Source organism: Pholcus phalangioides, unplaced genomic scaffold (assembly GCF_987345545.1).
Source record: "Pholcus phalangioides strain wild (caught in Gottingen) unplaced genomic scaffold, Ppha-v1.0 ptg000003l_1, whole genome shotgun sequence".
Lineage (NCBI taxonomy): Eukaryota > Metazoa > Arthropoda > Arachnida > Araneae > Pholcidae > Pholcus > Pholcus phalangioides.
In genome coordinates, this window is record NW_028301596.1 from 41,380,943 (window position 1) to 41,396,920 (window position 15,978).

The 15,978-nt window shown below is 37.7% G+C and overlaps 1 protein-coding gene and 1 long non-coding RNA gene across 5 annotated transcripts in view; one reads left to right on the forward strand and one right to left on the reverse strand.

Moving 5' to 3' along the window:
- LOC149088618 (uncharacterized) overlaps positions 1 to 15,978 on the forward strand; it is a 299,264-nt gene that overhangs the window by 49,268 nt on the left and 234,018 nt on the right. The gene's annotated exons all lie outside the window — the stretch shown is intronic.
- LOC149088619 (uncharacterized) lies at positions 6,580 to 7,266 on the reverse strand. Its single transcript, XM_089243647.1, has one exon. The coding sequence runs from the start codon at positions 7,264 to 7,266 to the stop codon at positions 6,580 to 6,582; it is 687 nt and encodes a 228-aa protein (XP_089099773.1).

Here is a 15,978-nt window from a genome sequence, read left to right on the forward strand (position 1 = left end):
AATCACTTCGCTATAACAAAATTTCGTTATAAAGGAATTCCAGGTTTATGCATCGTTGCTATGTAAGCTTATCTAAGGGATTAGGAAGTGTTCGTTAAAACGAGATTTTCGCTATATCGGTATTCGTTAAAACGGGATTCAACTGCATTTGCATCTAAGCAATTTTTATAGCAATTTTATCGGGGATTTTATAACAATTTATTTTACTACCAATGACAATTTGATTTGTGTACCCTTCGCATCATTTTTGGCAATTAATGTGATTGTCGATATCTTTTATTTTCCCATATTTTTCCTCGAGGAAATATGGTCAGCCTACTTATAAAACACATTTTTTTTTGGTTTTTACAGCATATTTTTAGGACTTCAATGCATTTTTAGGGAGAATATTCTGACAGTTTTTAAGTCGTAAAAGTCCTAGCCCTAGTCATGACCAACATACAGGTATTTTGCTGCAAACACGTGCCAGGAAGAAGGCTCTATTGTTGGCGGGGATGACCATAAAGTGAATTGTGTTGTCAACGATCTAATAAAAAAATCAGCAAATCGTTTCTGAGGCAAGTGGTTCTAGCGGCGTGCCACCACCACGGAAATATTACAGAGAAGCGAGATTCGCATGAAATGTGCTATCCTGTATCAATTCCATAGAATATTACATTTACCAAGTATTACGTCAGCAAATATTTAGCCATTTTTTGACCCCCTCTCCCCCAGACGAATTTTTTTTAAATGTCAAAGGCATTTAAAAAAAATTAAAATTTCGAAACAAAATATCTTTATATATATTATTATATAATATATATAATAATATATAATTATATAATATATATATATTATTATATATTTCTGTTAATTTCAATGCTATTTGAACGGTAATAACTCAAAATTTCTATTCAAGAAATTCATTGCAACCCATATAACATTTAAGCCACATATGATGAACCCTTGTCCCGCGGTTCAAATGTGACCCTGGAGGTTATCTGATGTGGCTTGTCCCCCCCCCCCCAAAACCCAATTTTTTAAAAATGAACTAAGTGGCACATTTACAGATCGCTTAAATCACCCGTGGCACAATTCCAGAGCATTTATGGGGCCCGTGGCACATTTTCAGATCACTGAAGTAGGGCCGTGGCGCAGTCAAAGATCACTTAAGTAACCCGCGACGCAGTTCCAGAACACTTGAACGATCCGTGGCATATTTAGAGAGCCCTTGAGTGACATGTGGCACACTTTTAGAGCATTTGAGCAGCCCCCCAGTGCGCTTCTACATCACTCAAGTTACCCGCGGAACATTCCCAAATTTCTTAAGTGGACCGTGGCATAATTACGGATCACTTGAGTAATGCGTTGCACAGTTCCAGAGCACTTTAGCGGCCCGGACACATTCCCAGAGCACTTTTTTACATCAAGAGAAACATTTAGAGATCGCTGAAGTGGCCCTGTAAGATATTTATCATTAGCGAGAATGTTAGTTCAGGTGCCGACAAACTAGCGAAAGATTTTACTCGTTTTTGGCGCACCGGGTAAGATGCCATTAAGAATATTTCATATCTTCATAAAGTGTGGCTAATGACGTAAGCATCACCCAAACCCATCCTCCCCCCCTTATCAGCAAAAGTCAGCAAATCGGGAGAACCCCTCCCCACCCCATCGATGCTGACGTAATACTTGAATGTCCCCATAATATATTCATCGATCACATCCTAATAGTTACGTCAATGTCTATAGTCAAATCAACATTATTTCGAAAACCAAAGAAACTTGGAAAAAATTCGGGTTATCAGTTTGTATATCCAATTGCAGAATTCTAATACGTAGTTGGTTTCTGAATAAATAGGTCAGTATTTTGAAAATAACTTGTAATTGCAAAAAAAAATCATTTCAAACGCTTTTGTGATTACAGATAGGAAAACCTATTCTTTTGTGAGTTTTACGAAATTCATTCTCCTTACGTTCCCTGGGCCGTATATTATAGCCATATCTTCATTTATTTGATAGTCAAATTAAATTAATTAATTAAATTCATTATTTTTACGAAGTTTCTCTAGAAAATACTACTCGAACCTCCAGTATGAAAGTTTGCCCAACCCCTAAAAATATGTCCTGCGTACAACTAACGTAACGCAACATTAATAATGAAAAATTATGATCGCGCGGTTGGCAGTAAATACATGCTTAAAAACTTTCATATCTATAAGTCAGTTATGCAAAAAAAATATCATTGGGAGGAAGATAACACTTCCTGTAAAAATGTTATCTCGTAGATCAAATACACGATTGAATCATACCAAAACAAAAACAACAACACAAAAATGCAGTATATTATTTATCGACGGCTTTCACGTCACGTATACGCCATTCAAAATACAACAGCGAATATATTTTTACATTATTATTTTAATAATTATTTTCCAGTGCGGAAAACTTATAAACTTGCGCTCGACTAGTGCTTTATCGTAAATTCTCGCGTGGAAAATTCACTTTGTCGTATGACTTGTCAAAAATTCTTTCTCTCTTAACACTGCCGTGCTCTCTCACAGCTCCTCCAACGCATCCCATCTCTTCTCAGGCTCTCTTTTCTCCTACGACTTTAGCTTTGCCACCGCCACTCTGTACAAAACTGATAAGAAGTTTCCTTCGCAACGTGTATATCAGGGATGAATGACTCCTCCTTTTCCCACTTTTCCCTGCTTTTCCCGATTTTTATGGTCGTTATAATCGGGAACGCAAATTTCCGGACTTGAGCGAAACGATGGTTCACCAGAGCATGAATAACTCAGAGAACTAGAGAATACTGGATAAGAGTGAACGCGTGCTTTTTTTTTTTTTTTCCATTCTTCTCCTGTCTCATCCACACTGGATGGTGGTACTCTTCCGCTAACGATATTTGTTATGCAAATCCGTTGATGCGGCAACGAATGCTGTATTTCATGCATTATAATTCACAATAGCCGCTCACCTTATATCCTTCCATGTCCCTTCTTTCATCTTGATCGAGTGTAAAGTTATAATATTATATAAATTAACGTTACATTAATGGACGATTTTTGTTGGGAATTTCGAGTCTTTTCTTATCTTAAATTCGCATTGATATTAGGATTCTCTCAGGAGAATGCTGTGTTTCGGACGGAAGTAGTATACATTCAGCGAGATTCGACTCTCGCGTGGCATATTGTGGAGAATAAAGCGCTCTTTATGAGCTCTAATGTAACCCACAGCCTTTTGAAGAGCTAATAACTCTGTTGTTTGACATTTTTTACTGAACCGCTGTGAAAATTAAACCGTGAAAATACAGTCGGCGCTCGTTATAACGACCATGCGTGATTGCGACTGTTCCACTGTAACTACCGGAATGATATAAGTCTCAAATATTTCATATCCATCCCATATTATTTTTTCATTCAATATAACGGCCTATAAAGACCAGTCGATCCAATACAACGCCCTGACCCAGGTCTGTCCCTCCTCTATTCTTCAAAATTGTTGGCATTGGCATTTGAGAATGCGGTACGTAGGATCGTCCATGTAACTAATTATTGCAATTTTATTATTTTCTGATCTAATGTATTTTCACTGCAACTACCTACATTATCACTGCATTAATAATTTCATTTTTATTCCATGAAATAATATGAAATGCAGCATGAAATTGCCTTCTACATTTTTCTTCTTCAAACATTTGATATTATGACCTCCCAATACAACGTCCGTTTTCCACAGACCGAAGGGGGTCGTTATGACGAACGTTGACTCTCTAAGGACTGGTAACTGTATAAGGACTTTTCAACAGCGGCAACGTTGCTGTAGAGCCATGGGAATGGCAATTGGGAAATTTAATTAATTTGTCATGTGGTCATTGGGCAATTTGTCTGTTGGGGTATGTGATTTTATATTTATTTGTATTTGTATTGCATCACAGCGTAGTTGCATATCTAGCCAGAATCAGAAAAAAAAATGAAATTTTCTTTGTCATTCCTTACATATGCGAAATAATTATAAGAACAGAGAGTTTTGCCATTTAATGTTGTATAGTTTTATAATTAGTATAGTATTTTCGAAGCAGGGTCTGAAGAGATGGTAACAATTCAGGTTAGACAGCATGACAGTGTTGTGTGGTTCCTCGTAAGGCAATTCACAGACTCTTCAAATAGTCCTTTGAAATTATTAGGACGCTTGCGTACACCTATACATGTATATGAGGTATGCATTGCGTACCCTGCAAATTTCTTTCCCTCGTTCCTCCCTTGATACACGTAGGAGACTCGCTAATTCTTGGAAACGCGTAAATTTTCGTTTTGATTGAAATGTGCGAGAAGCTTACACACTTCAACAAGCGTGTAGGAGTCTTGCTTGTGTCTGGAAATGCATAGGAAGATTGCGCACCCCACCTTAAACAATCGTACATAGCATACATAACATTTGACATGCGGAAGAAGCGTGCGTAACCCTTCTGAACATGCAGCAGGATTTCGTATTCTTACAGATGCTTAGGATATTTGGGAACAGGTGGAAAGGCATGTTTACCTTAGAGAATATGAGTAACTTAGCCCGGGCCCCCCTCGTGTGATTCTCCATACGGGGGTTCCTTGGTGAGAACATTTATTTTATTCAGAGGATACATAAAATGTAATTGTGGTACTTACACATACGATCACCTATACCCCATAATGACGAAGGATGGGGAATGTGTTATGTTTAGAAGTAAAATCATCCCCTTTTCCGAGGATGATGTCACTCTTCGCTATCCATACGAAGGTTTTTAACAGCTGGCTGATGCGAAAATGTACTTAGGAAAGAGAGAAAATTCAACTGACCACACGAGCTCTAAGAAACGATTGAGATGTTCGTTTCCTCTGCAGTCTAGTGGTCTAGAGCGCTCACACGGATAGTGAGAGGACGTGAGTTCAATTCTCCGCAAAGGCAGTTGCATTATCTTTCATTCCTAAATTCATCTTCGCTTCAGCCGGCTGTTAAAAACCTTCGTAAAACATCCCTTGAAAGGCGTAGGTAGCCAACACCTCCCCGGAAATTTGCGGACTACCCTGATGTGCATCTTGGGGTGTTCCCAGAAATATTTGAGACTTGCGTACCCTCATTTTGTCATAGCCAATTTTGGACTTCTTTATTATCGCTTTACTCATGCTTTTTCGCCCCTTTGCTGGTTATTTTTCGGGAACCCCCGATCGATGAAAGTGATAAGCCTGCTGGACATGTCATATCGCCAAAAACTAATAATAAGATGGGGAAAAAGCTTTTGAGCAAGGATACTGAAGGTTTGTAACAGTTTATTCAATTGGACGTGAGTGGAATAGAGTACTATATCAGTACAAGTAATATCATTTAATGCACAGGGTATTTTAAAAACGAATGTACACGTTTTCAAGAGAGGTGGATTGAAAAAAGACAGATAAGAACCTTTCAACAACACATAGTTGTTAACACCATCTTACGCTTTAGAGCAGGAGGGGGTGCACAACCTCCGGCCCGTGGAATTTCTTCTGATAGAGAAATATCAATGCAATGCATACTACATGGTTAATACATGAGCTGACCATATTTAGTTCCAGGCCCGTCATTTAGCTGGGGCAGGGGGGGGGGCCGTTGCCCCCCCCCGGCTTTTAAAAATGCACTAAAAATTGTATATATATATATATATATATATATATATATATATATACATACATTCGTACATGTGCTTTGCCCCCCCCCCCGGAAAAAGTTGAAATGACGGCCCTGTGTTTAGTTCATAAAAAATCAGGAATCCATACTGGATATCTCCAATCATAGCCAAAAAAATGGCAAAGGAATGTGAGAGGCAAGTTAAGTTGCCAATTGCAGCCATAAAGTTATCAGAGGCTGGAAAAGTTGTCGATCATAGCAAAAAATTGTCAAATTCAAGTTCCCAGTTATAGCCAAAAAATTGTCAAATTCAAGTAAAATTCTCAGTTATAGCCAAAAAATTGTCAAAGACGACTAATTCAACAAAAAGAAGTGTGTTTGACATATATGTGAAATTAATATATTTATATGTTTATTATCAATTGTAACCATAATTATGATAACCTAATATGATATAAGTCATGAAGTTAAACTTAATTTCTTGATTTCAAAATTCAACTTGGCCCAGTTGCAAATGGGGGGGGGGGCGACGGCAGAACAGGTTTTTAAACAGTTGGCCAAAAGTAAGGCAATGTCCCATAAAATATAGGTCATATGGTCAGTCCGCATACTTAGCAGAACTAGTGCATATGTGGTCCCCGGACTGAAAAGTTTGTGTACTCTTGCTCTAGAGGGCGTAATTCAGCTAAGAGACAGTTCGTGAATTTTATCTACAAAGTGCTACATCGGGATTTGCTTGCCTCATAGGATTAGTACCTTTATGCCATGTATTCTTGCTTTCCTACGTGATTAATTTTTGTTCTTATTCTACAAATATTGATTTTTTGGAAATAAAAAATGGACGAATCAAGATGGATACCCATGGAGATTTTAGAAGGTAGGTGTAGATTTTCAGTTCCACTCAGGCCAATGCACGTGGAAGAACGAAACTCACTACATGGTGAACTTTATCACCTTCAGTTAAGTTGAACCAGTTGAACTGTCAACCTCGAACATCTTTTTACGAATCACAGGCATGAGCTGCCAACCCATCACCTGAAGACGGGTCTTTGAGGTGTTGTCGACAGTGAATTTGTCACATTTGGCGAACAGTACGACGCCGCCGGCACAATCTTCTGCGAGATAGTTGGAATCGTCAATGGTGACTTTGACGGGTATCTTCATTATTTCACCGAATTTCTCCACGATCTCAGGAATAAGCTTCTGAACCAACTCATAGTCCGATTTCCGACAGCGCATGGTGGTATTTTTTTCTGCCAACTTGCAAAGACTCTCGAGGATAACGCCTGTAAGAAACGACTTGTATGTTTCCTGATCGTTGGAACTATTTTGCAACTGTTTCAGAGTTTCACTGATGATAAACTCAAAATTTTCATTTCGAGTTTCCAAAATTTTCATTCGGCATCTCATTTTCATCCAGTAGACATTCATCGGCATCCTTGTCAGCATTAATTGCTCTTTGAACTGGTATTTTTTCTCTATCTTGGGTCTTTGTTCTTCAACAAGCTTCAGTACTTCGTCTTTATATTCCTCATCTGCACTACTGTCAATCTGTCGATACTGTTCTTCTTTGAATTCCTCAATGAACGAAATCATTTTCTGGATCCTCTCATTGGCTTCTTCGTCGCTCAACGGTTTGCCTTCCATAACATTCGCGCAAGATGGAAAAAGACAGGAGAATATTGTCACCATAAACAACACTGCGACATGTAAGAAAATGTCGAATGGTTATCTTACACTCGCGATCATTTCTACGCTATCTGGGTTATATTGGAGAATTTTGACTGCACTTGAATCGTTATTGAGTCATGCACTTGTCTTTCAGACCATCAATATCTGGTACGCATACATACACTATCTGATATACTATTACTGAAGTATAGCTCAATGAGCTATAATGTCCCAATCCTTAGAGGACAACTTTCTAGATTATCTCTTCGATCTCCTACCAAATTCAATTAACCGCATAAATAACACTCCTACGTAATAAGACGGGAATAACAAAATACTTGAATTCTAAATTTTTAACACGGATAGTAAAAATTTAAACATCAACAAAGAAAGAATAAAAGCAGACTTTGTATCAGTCCAAAATCCCCTCAAAAATATCGATAATTTGTCTCCTATAATTAACTTGAATTCTTGATTGGACGGATATCCAGATACTGAACCAGATACAGTCACGAGGCATTAAAAAACCATTCAGTGAAAACGTTTTCTTCATATGGAGGTACTATTTCCACTCGTACTCACCAGTGAGCCTGAAGGCAGGGATCTTATTATCTTGTGTGCAAGTTGATATGTGTTTGTTATTATCACAAAAGACAGTGGGCCGTGAGAAAATGAATCTTTCACAATGCCCTTTACCTCAGCGTTTGAGGTTAATATCCGTAATTTCAAATTATTTTTTGACAATGTGAGGCAAAAGAAAACAAGCGCATAGTCACACACTATACGCTAGTTGTCCCATTTGATTTTTCAATCCCAGTGTAATTTCAAAGGATGTGCGTTGCTGAGACAATTGAAAGGGTATTGCATCATTGTGTAAAACATGATATCCACACTGGATATTTCTAATGTTTATTCAACGTGTAGTCTGTGCGTCGAAATGTCTGGTGCTGGGGTTTCCAACGTAAAGTTTCTCGCGGAACCCTTGATAGAAAATAAAGCTATTTCGCGGTTCGTATTGTCATAAATGATTGTACCAGATCTTATCGTGGAAGCACCTACGCAATGAGGTTGGATCATTTGATCATTTTTGTCGCACCATGGTTTATTCCAGATTATTTATTGTATATATGTATATCATTGTTATTTTCACATAAATTAATAAATTTCCGGATACACCCATCCCCCGGGAAAGCTTCGATATATTTCTGAGATGGGAAGCGGGGTGTGTCCGGTCCTTCAATGTTCAATGTCGCACCATGGTAATTTTCTGCATACGAGGGCTTTTTTTCTTATTCACCGAGAGTTTAGTGAGCTAATCCCTAATTAATTTTGTTTAAGCCTTATTATTGTTTAAACCATTTCGGGACATTTTCTATTAAAAAATGTTATTAAAGTTCTGTCCAGTACCATTTTATAGCAAAAATTGACAAGAAAGGCAGACGGATAACTTAACTACACCTGATATTAAAACACGCTTTCATCTAAAGGTTTAACATTCAAAAAACAAAACAAAAAAATATATTTTTCACAAGATTTAGAAAAAAAAAACCCCAAATTTTTAACTATTATTAGGACACATTTCAAAGAGTCAGAGTTATATATATGTTGTCCAATCTTATTGGTATGTACGGAAGACAATTCTCCGCTCGATATACACTTTCTACGTGCGTAAGGGGCTCCACTCGTAACATATCGCAAGATCAGAAAACCACGAAACTAAACAAGACCAAAAAAAAAACCATTATTTATTATAAAAAAAAAAACTTACTTTTACCTACTTCAGATTATTTTTCTCCCTGTTCGATAGATTTTTTTTTTTTAATATTTATTTATTTTTTACTTACGCCACTGTTTTTCCTCCCCCCCCCCCCCCCCCACGATACATATAATAATATATATATAAAAAAAATATCACCGGAGAGGCCAAACTTCCCTCGGATTATAGTCTCATTCGGATCACGGTTCTTTAGGGAGGTGGGTTTCTCGCGAAAAGATATTTGTTGAACGTGACATTGCATACAACTTGACCATTGGCTATAGCGGGAGGTTTGGCGGTGCGGAGAGAGATACAGACACTAACACACATAGGAAGACTTCCACTCTGTATGACGTCCAGGATTGAGCTCGTGGTCAATTGTTTTCTTTCTCTTCCCTTACCTCGTCCACCACCATTTTCCAATATAGAATCAGGATAAAATAAAATAAATATATATATTGTAAGTTATATAAAAGGAAAAAAAAATACATGGGAAAAAATATATATCTATGACAGGAACTGGTTCTCTGTCAATTTGTTTCGATTCGGTTGAATCAACCAATGTTGATGATTTATTTTTTTTTATTATTTTTGCTTTGTTTTGGCCAATACAAATCTCTTTCTACAAGGGATTTTGTGTCTGTTTTACTCGGTGCACGTCGTTGTCTATTTCTTAGAAGAAATATATATTTTTCCTTCTCCTTGATATATATTTTTCACGACTGTTTTTATCTTTTGTTATATCGCGATATCTGTGTTATTCTCTTAGGCTGTTAAAAAAAAAAAAAAAATACCTCGTGACGTGTGTGTTGTATATCTTTATTCTGTAGCGAATGTCAGTAAATATTGGAGAGAGTCTCTAATCTTTTTTTTTTTTTCCTACATTTTGTTTCGAGTTACAAATTATTGGAATACAATCGAACTTGGTTATAACGACGTGGGAGATTCAGCGAATTTCTGTCGTTATAATCAAGGTTGACGTTTCCGAGACCCTTTTTTTATTCGACATGTTACCGGTTGTAATCAGGTACTGTGCGCGTTGGTGTTTGAAGCATGTTTGATCGAGGTGGTGTTAATTGTTCCCAAAAATATTGCCAAATAGGGAGAATTCCCGGCGCTCTGTGAGCTTTCATACTGAAGGAGTTGAAGAAGTGACAAACTATTGCAAAGGGATGAACATGTCTAAAACGCATTGTTAAGGAACCACGGTAACCAAAGTGAATATTCCAAAAGTCATTGTTGAGGTCTACGAGCCGTTGTTGCTTGATGGTTTTTTTGCTCATTTCGGGCATTTGCCTCACGACGAATTTGACGAACTTCTAACGTAGCTTGTTGTTTGAGTCGGGTTCTGTTTGGTATACAGATAATCTGTATAATTAATTTCGCATGTAATTATATGCGAAATTTGGCGGTGACCGGTATAAAATTTTAGATTTGTGTAGACAGAACACACACACACAAAGAAATCAGTTTTATGTATGTAGATCGTGGAAGAAATCGCCAAACATTGGTCCCTTGGCGAGAAATACTACCACTACCTATATGTCAAAAGGTCATCTATAGAAAGATATCCGCAGAAATTTTCAAAACTTACGTAAAATAAGGCTATTGTATCGGACAGTTTTGAGTGAATAGGTTCTAGGGTTACTCAAATACACACACAACACGTATCCGCATGTACCATTATGTTAGAAATTCTCTAGAGCAGCGGTTCTCAACCTTTTTTTGACTCGAGGAGCGCTTTTTGTATGTAATTTTTATTCCGGAAACCTGTAGGCCTTTCTTTTTTTATCTATCAAAGTTACTGATTTATTTTATTTTCCTCCAGTCGCGGTAGAGCCCCTGGGAAGTGCACACGGAGCCCCGGTTGAGAACCGCTGCTCTACAGGAATGTTTGAGAGCGAATGAATGATTAAGAAGAAAAATAAATGAAAAAAATGTGTCACGGGGGTTCTCTTTTAGAGAATTATGAGTATTCAAGGTATGGAATTTATTTGTGCGTATAAATGTGTATGTACGCAGTGTAAATCAAGTCATGTACGTTTATTTTACGAATTTGAAAGCGCGTTACATTTGGAACATCTTCAGGTCTGCTTTTATTTAAACAGCACAACAATTTTCTGAAACCAAATTAAAGATTTGACGTTATTTCGATTTTTGGACGGTGCTCGTAGCTTATCCTATTCGTGAGTCAGAGAAAGGCTGTATTTCGAAATGTGATATGCAGCCAAACTCAGATACAACAGCATGAGCTTTAACGTCAATGAGCAGTCGGTAAAATGAACCGGAGTAAGCAAAGATGATTTTTCAATAGACGAAAAGGGGGAGGGGTCCAGTAAGCACCTCCTAGAGATAGAAGGCCTCTGCACTGTTTGCACATAAACGTCATTCAGACTACCTAGCAAGTTTGCCGCATTTTGAAACACTGCATCCTATTTCGTTTCTTCTTATTTTGGAGTAGAATCTTCCTGATCGACTCACAAATACCGCATAGTGATTGGATGTGGGGCATAGAAGCATGTAAATCACCAATTCTGATCCCTATAATTTCTTGTTCTCACAACGATAATACTGGCCCGAGTAGGGAATGTTTTTCCCTGAATATTCTGGGGGAAAACGGACTACTTACTGACGTCACAATCATACTGCGGAGGTCTTCTATCTCTAGGATGTGCTGGCCCAGCAGAATTTCAGTAGAGACCCTAGACGATCGGCCAGGCTGAGGGGGAAAACGACAGCTCCTTCTTGACTCCGATTCTGACTAGGAATTGCGCATTGATTAGTGTTAGAGGGTTCCTTGATAGTACCCCTCCTCTCAACCCTCCCCAAATATTTTATACATAATATTTTTATGTATTTTTATACGTAGGTTCGGCTGCACACGTGACGATGATTCGTATCATTTTACAAAGGTTCCTGATTTTATGTATCTTATCTATGTATATTTATGCTATTTGTAAATTGAGAAAAGGAATACAATTTGTCAGACACGGCCATGTGCCCTCCAGGGCAATTTGCTTAAATTGCATAAGCGGCAGAGCTTGACATCAAATTCTTGCTGATGTTAATAGTGCTTATCAAGGTATAATGTAAGCTGTAATAGTAGTAGTAATCCTTTGTTCTGTTATTTTAATTGTAATACAATGTAAATTGTTTTGTAAGGGGAATTGTTAACCTCAGGGGCCAATGGTGCTCCATTGGATAGAATGTACACTATATATATTTTAACATATGTAATTTTTTTTTAAATTGAGAAAATAAATTATCCTTCCGGGGAACCCCCCCGTATGGTGAATCACATTCGCCGGGTCGGGGTAAGTAACTCATATTGTACTAATCCCAAGTGAAGACCTGTTTTCAAGACAATATTTCACCATAATTTTTTGGAGTGATAACCATGTATCCCAAGTCAACGATATTTAGACGTGCAGTACAATTTGTAAGCTGAAATTTGAGCAAAATTATGAATTTCATTTGGTGTTACCGATATATTAGACATCTATTGAAAACAACCGAACTCGGTTCTCGAGCACGATTTCAGAGATAAGTCAGAAATTATGTTAGATATATACCGGCCTTGTGATTCTTACATTATCACTGGAAGTCATAAAATAATTTCAATTTGTTCTACTTATCCGCGAAAGTAGGAACAGCCTAAAGAGAAAACAATCGCAGTTTTCTGCGTGGTTGAAATATCTCAAATATATTCAAAATAACGACTTCGGTAGAGGAATCATCGTTAGAATCTCCGTTAATTTATTTCATTAAAGAATCCTCGGATCGTTTCACTTTCATAGGCATGTGCGCATTTAGACAGCGAACGAATCATTAGTTCAAGCTCGAGTTGATCCGAATATAGATCATGCTCACTTCATTTGCTTCTACGTATCTACCGTCTTTGAAATACAACGCAACGAAACGCGATCCATGGAGTCCGAGAGTAAGGACGAAGTCAATTAAATTGGAAAGGGTTCCGCCTCCCACACGCTCCAGTGAATCATTATATCCAAGCGCGCTTGTGTGTGTATAAGGATTCGTTCTCTTTCAGATATCTTTGATACGGTGGAGACCGACCGACACTAAAGCATAATCTATAGATGTAAAGGCTGAAGGTTTATAACATAACGATCTCTACTGGGGCCAGTTTCAACTATCCTTCTATAAGAGATTTAGAGACTACTCCGAAGACGATGGGAAATGAGAGAGGGTCAGTGGACAGAGAAGAGCTTCATTACTGACCGTAACCCAAACCTTCTCTTCGCAATGGGCTCCGCGTCTTTCAAGCGAGAGCTCGGAATAGCATTTGCTGCTTGTGATCTGATTACCCGGGACAGTCAATCTATCAGTTTGCAGTGAATTCAACGCGTGCATTGCTTGCTCGACGCGTTTCGACGCTGCTCTGGGAGAGAGAGAGAGAGAGAGAGAGAGAGAGAGAGAGAGAGAGAGAGAGTGTGATAGGAGTAGGTTGATTCTCTCAGTCTCTACAGTACCGTCATTGAAGAGCTAGCCCTAGCTTTACCACTGGGCTATCCCCTTGCGTCGACGAACTAAATCATCAAGCATCGCGTTCAACTGGTTTCCGGCCACCGAGCAAACTGTTGTCCAAGCAATTGACTTAGGAAAGGAAGGTTCTACGAGACAGCGAAGGGATAAGGATATATAGAGCATCACTTGTCCGGATGTGCGCAGAAAAGGGCGAAAGCTTTAGGAGCGAGTTTAGTCGTCCCTCGTTCGGGATTGCCTAATGTTTCACTGTCCTACAGCGAGATGAGGTAATTACGGAACCTTCCCATACATCCTCGTGTCCCTCCAGCTCGGCCCTTTCCTCAATCTCTCAATGTGCCCTCCAATAAGCCTCCTCCGACATCTGAAACTCTCTAATTTAAATGAAGCGCTATATCTGCTTAATCCCTTACAAGTGAGACGACGGACGTCCATTCATTAAGTCAGCCTTTATGCATGTTCGCTTCAGAGACTGTTCATAGAGAATAGATTGATGTCCCGATCGATGGTATAATATAAAATGGAAATAATGATGCCAGTTTTTTTTTTGCTGTGTACATAATTATTATTTCGTCGTGTGCCATGACTCCGATGTAGTCTATAATCCGATTATAATACCGACAACTACTATTTGTTCAGAATTATTCTATCTATTTTAAGGGGGAAAAAAAATCTAATTTGAATATTCTTTACAAATGTGCTTCACATAACTAGGCATTCATACATTCTACATAAAAACAATTTGCATAATTCTTTCGAAATACACTGCTCGAATCGTTTTCATTTCCAGCTTTGTCATGATTTTGCGTATTTTAATATCGATATGAAATTTCAGAATGTTCTGTGTAACTGAAAATAATTCAAGTAAAATAATACTTCTATAGGAAGAACCTTAAATTAAATTAAATTGAATGTGTATCTCTCTAGAAATTGATTAATCAAGAAATCAAGAATAGTTTTTTTTTAGATATTTTATTTACCTATATTCAATGGAATTATTAGTTATAATGCTTCAAAAAACTACTAATAAAAAGGACTATCAGAAAGCGAGTTTTCTCTATATTATTCAATGGGAATGCTTTATAATAAGTATTAGAAATCATAAATATCAGTTATCCCATATCAGCAGCAAATAAACTAATCCGGAAACCATATAACACTTCTATGAAAGATTTGACGCATTTTCGATACAGGACGGTAACAATCGACCACCCAATAATTACACATGTGATTTCTTGTGGAAAGCAAATACGGAAAAGTGCTTTCAGTTTTTGGATTTGATTCATAATTAATGAGTTATAACGCTTTAAAAATTGATGGCATCACTTCAAAACCCTGCCAAATTCGTTGAACGTACACTACACGTAGAAAACTTGGCGTTTTTTAATTCGATAACAATTTTGCAACACAAAGAAATTGAAAAAAAAGCAAAACCAGTTTTTTTCTCTCTCTTGCGTGTATGTTGCACTTTTCAAATTTTTAAATTCTTGTTATTGCGAATTTCTCAGATTGCAGTTTTTTAGTTCATCCGTAATGAGATTTTAAAAAAAAACCAACTGCCCTGAAAATTCAGGATTTTTCCAGAAATGTTCACTCGCGATGAATTTGCCAATATGGAGGGGGAGATTATCATCCACAATCACAAAGTTATAACATTATTCATGACGAAGAGGAAAAAGCGCCAATCGTGAAAGAAAGACGATTGAATTTGGCATCAAACAGGATTGAATATTTCAGTTCATTTTCAAAAAGTCTGCAACCCAGGCGCATAACTGACCAAAAATGACACGTCGCGAAACTTCAAAACGTTATAAGTTATTAAATATTTGTCCGATCCTGAAACGGAAAACACTTTTCTGTATTGCGTTTTCACAAGCAATCACATAATTAGGCTGTCTATAGTTACCACCTTGTATACAGGTTGCATAGGCAACAGTGCATATGGTATTTTACTGCAAACCATTGCTCCTAGAGTCATGCTACCAGTTAGAAAAAGTATCCCAATAACATTTATGGCCTGCCGTCTGCCCCAATTACCAATCAAAGTTTTACGCTCTGTCCCTCCTGATGCCAAAAAAAAAAAAAAAAAAATTCGCTCAGATACCTAAATTCGAAAAAACGGAGGACATATGGGAAAAAACAGCATTGAATGCATATATAAAAAATGCTGCATTTTAGCTTAAAGGCAAAAACGTACCGTTTTTGAATTAAAACAAAATGATTGAACATTTTGCAACCAATCATGTAAAAAAAACCAGTTGTCCTGTTTTCCAATATACCCTTTTCCCATAAATCCCGTCCAACCAAACGGAATGTGTGGTCACCGCATTTGCAAACGGGATTTTTTCGGATATAGTTATACTTTGGTTATTATTATCAGGATCCCGATTCCCGATGTGTTTGCATTAAGCGGCGTGGTCTGTATACAT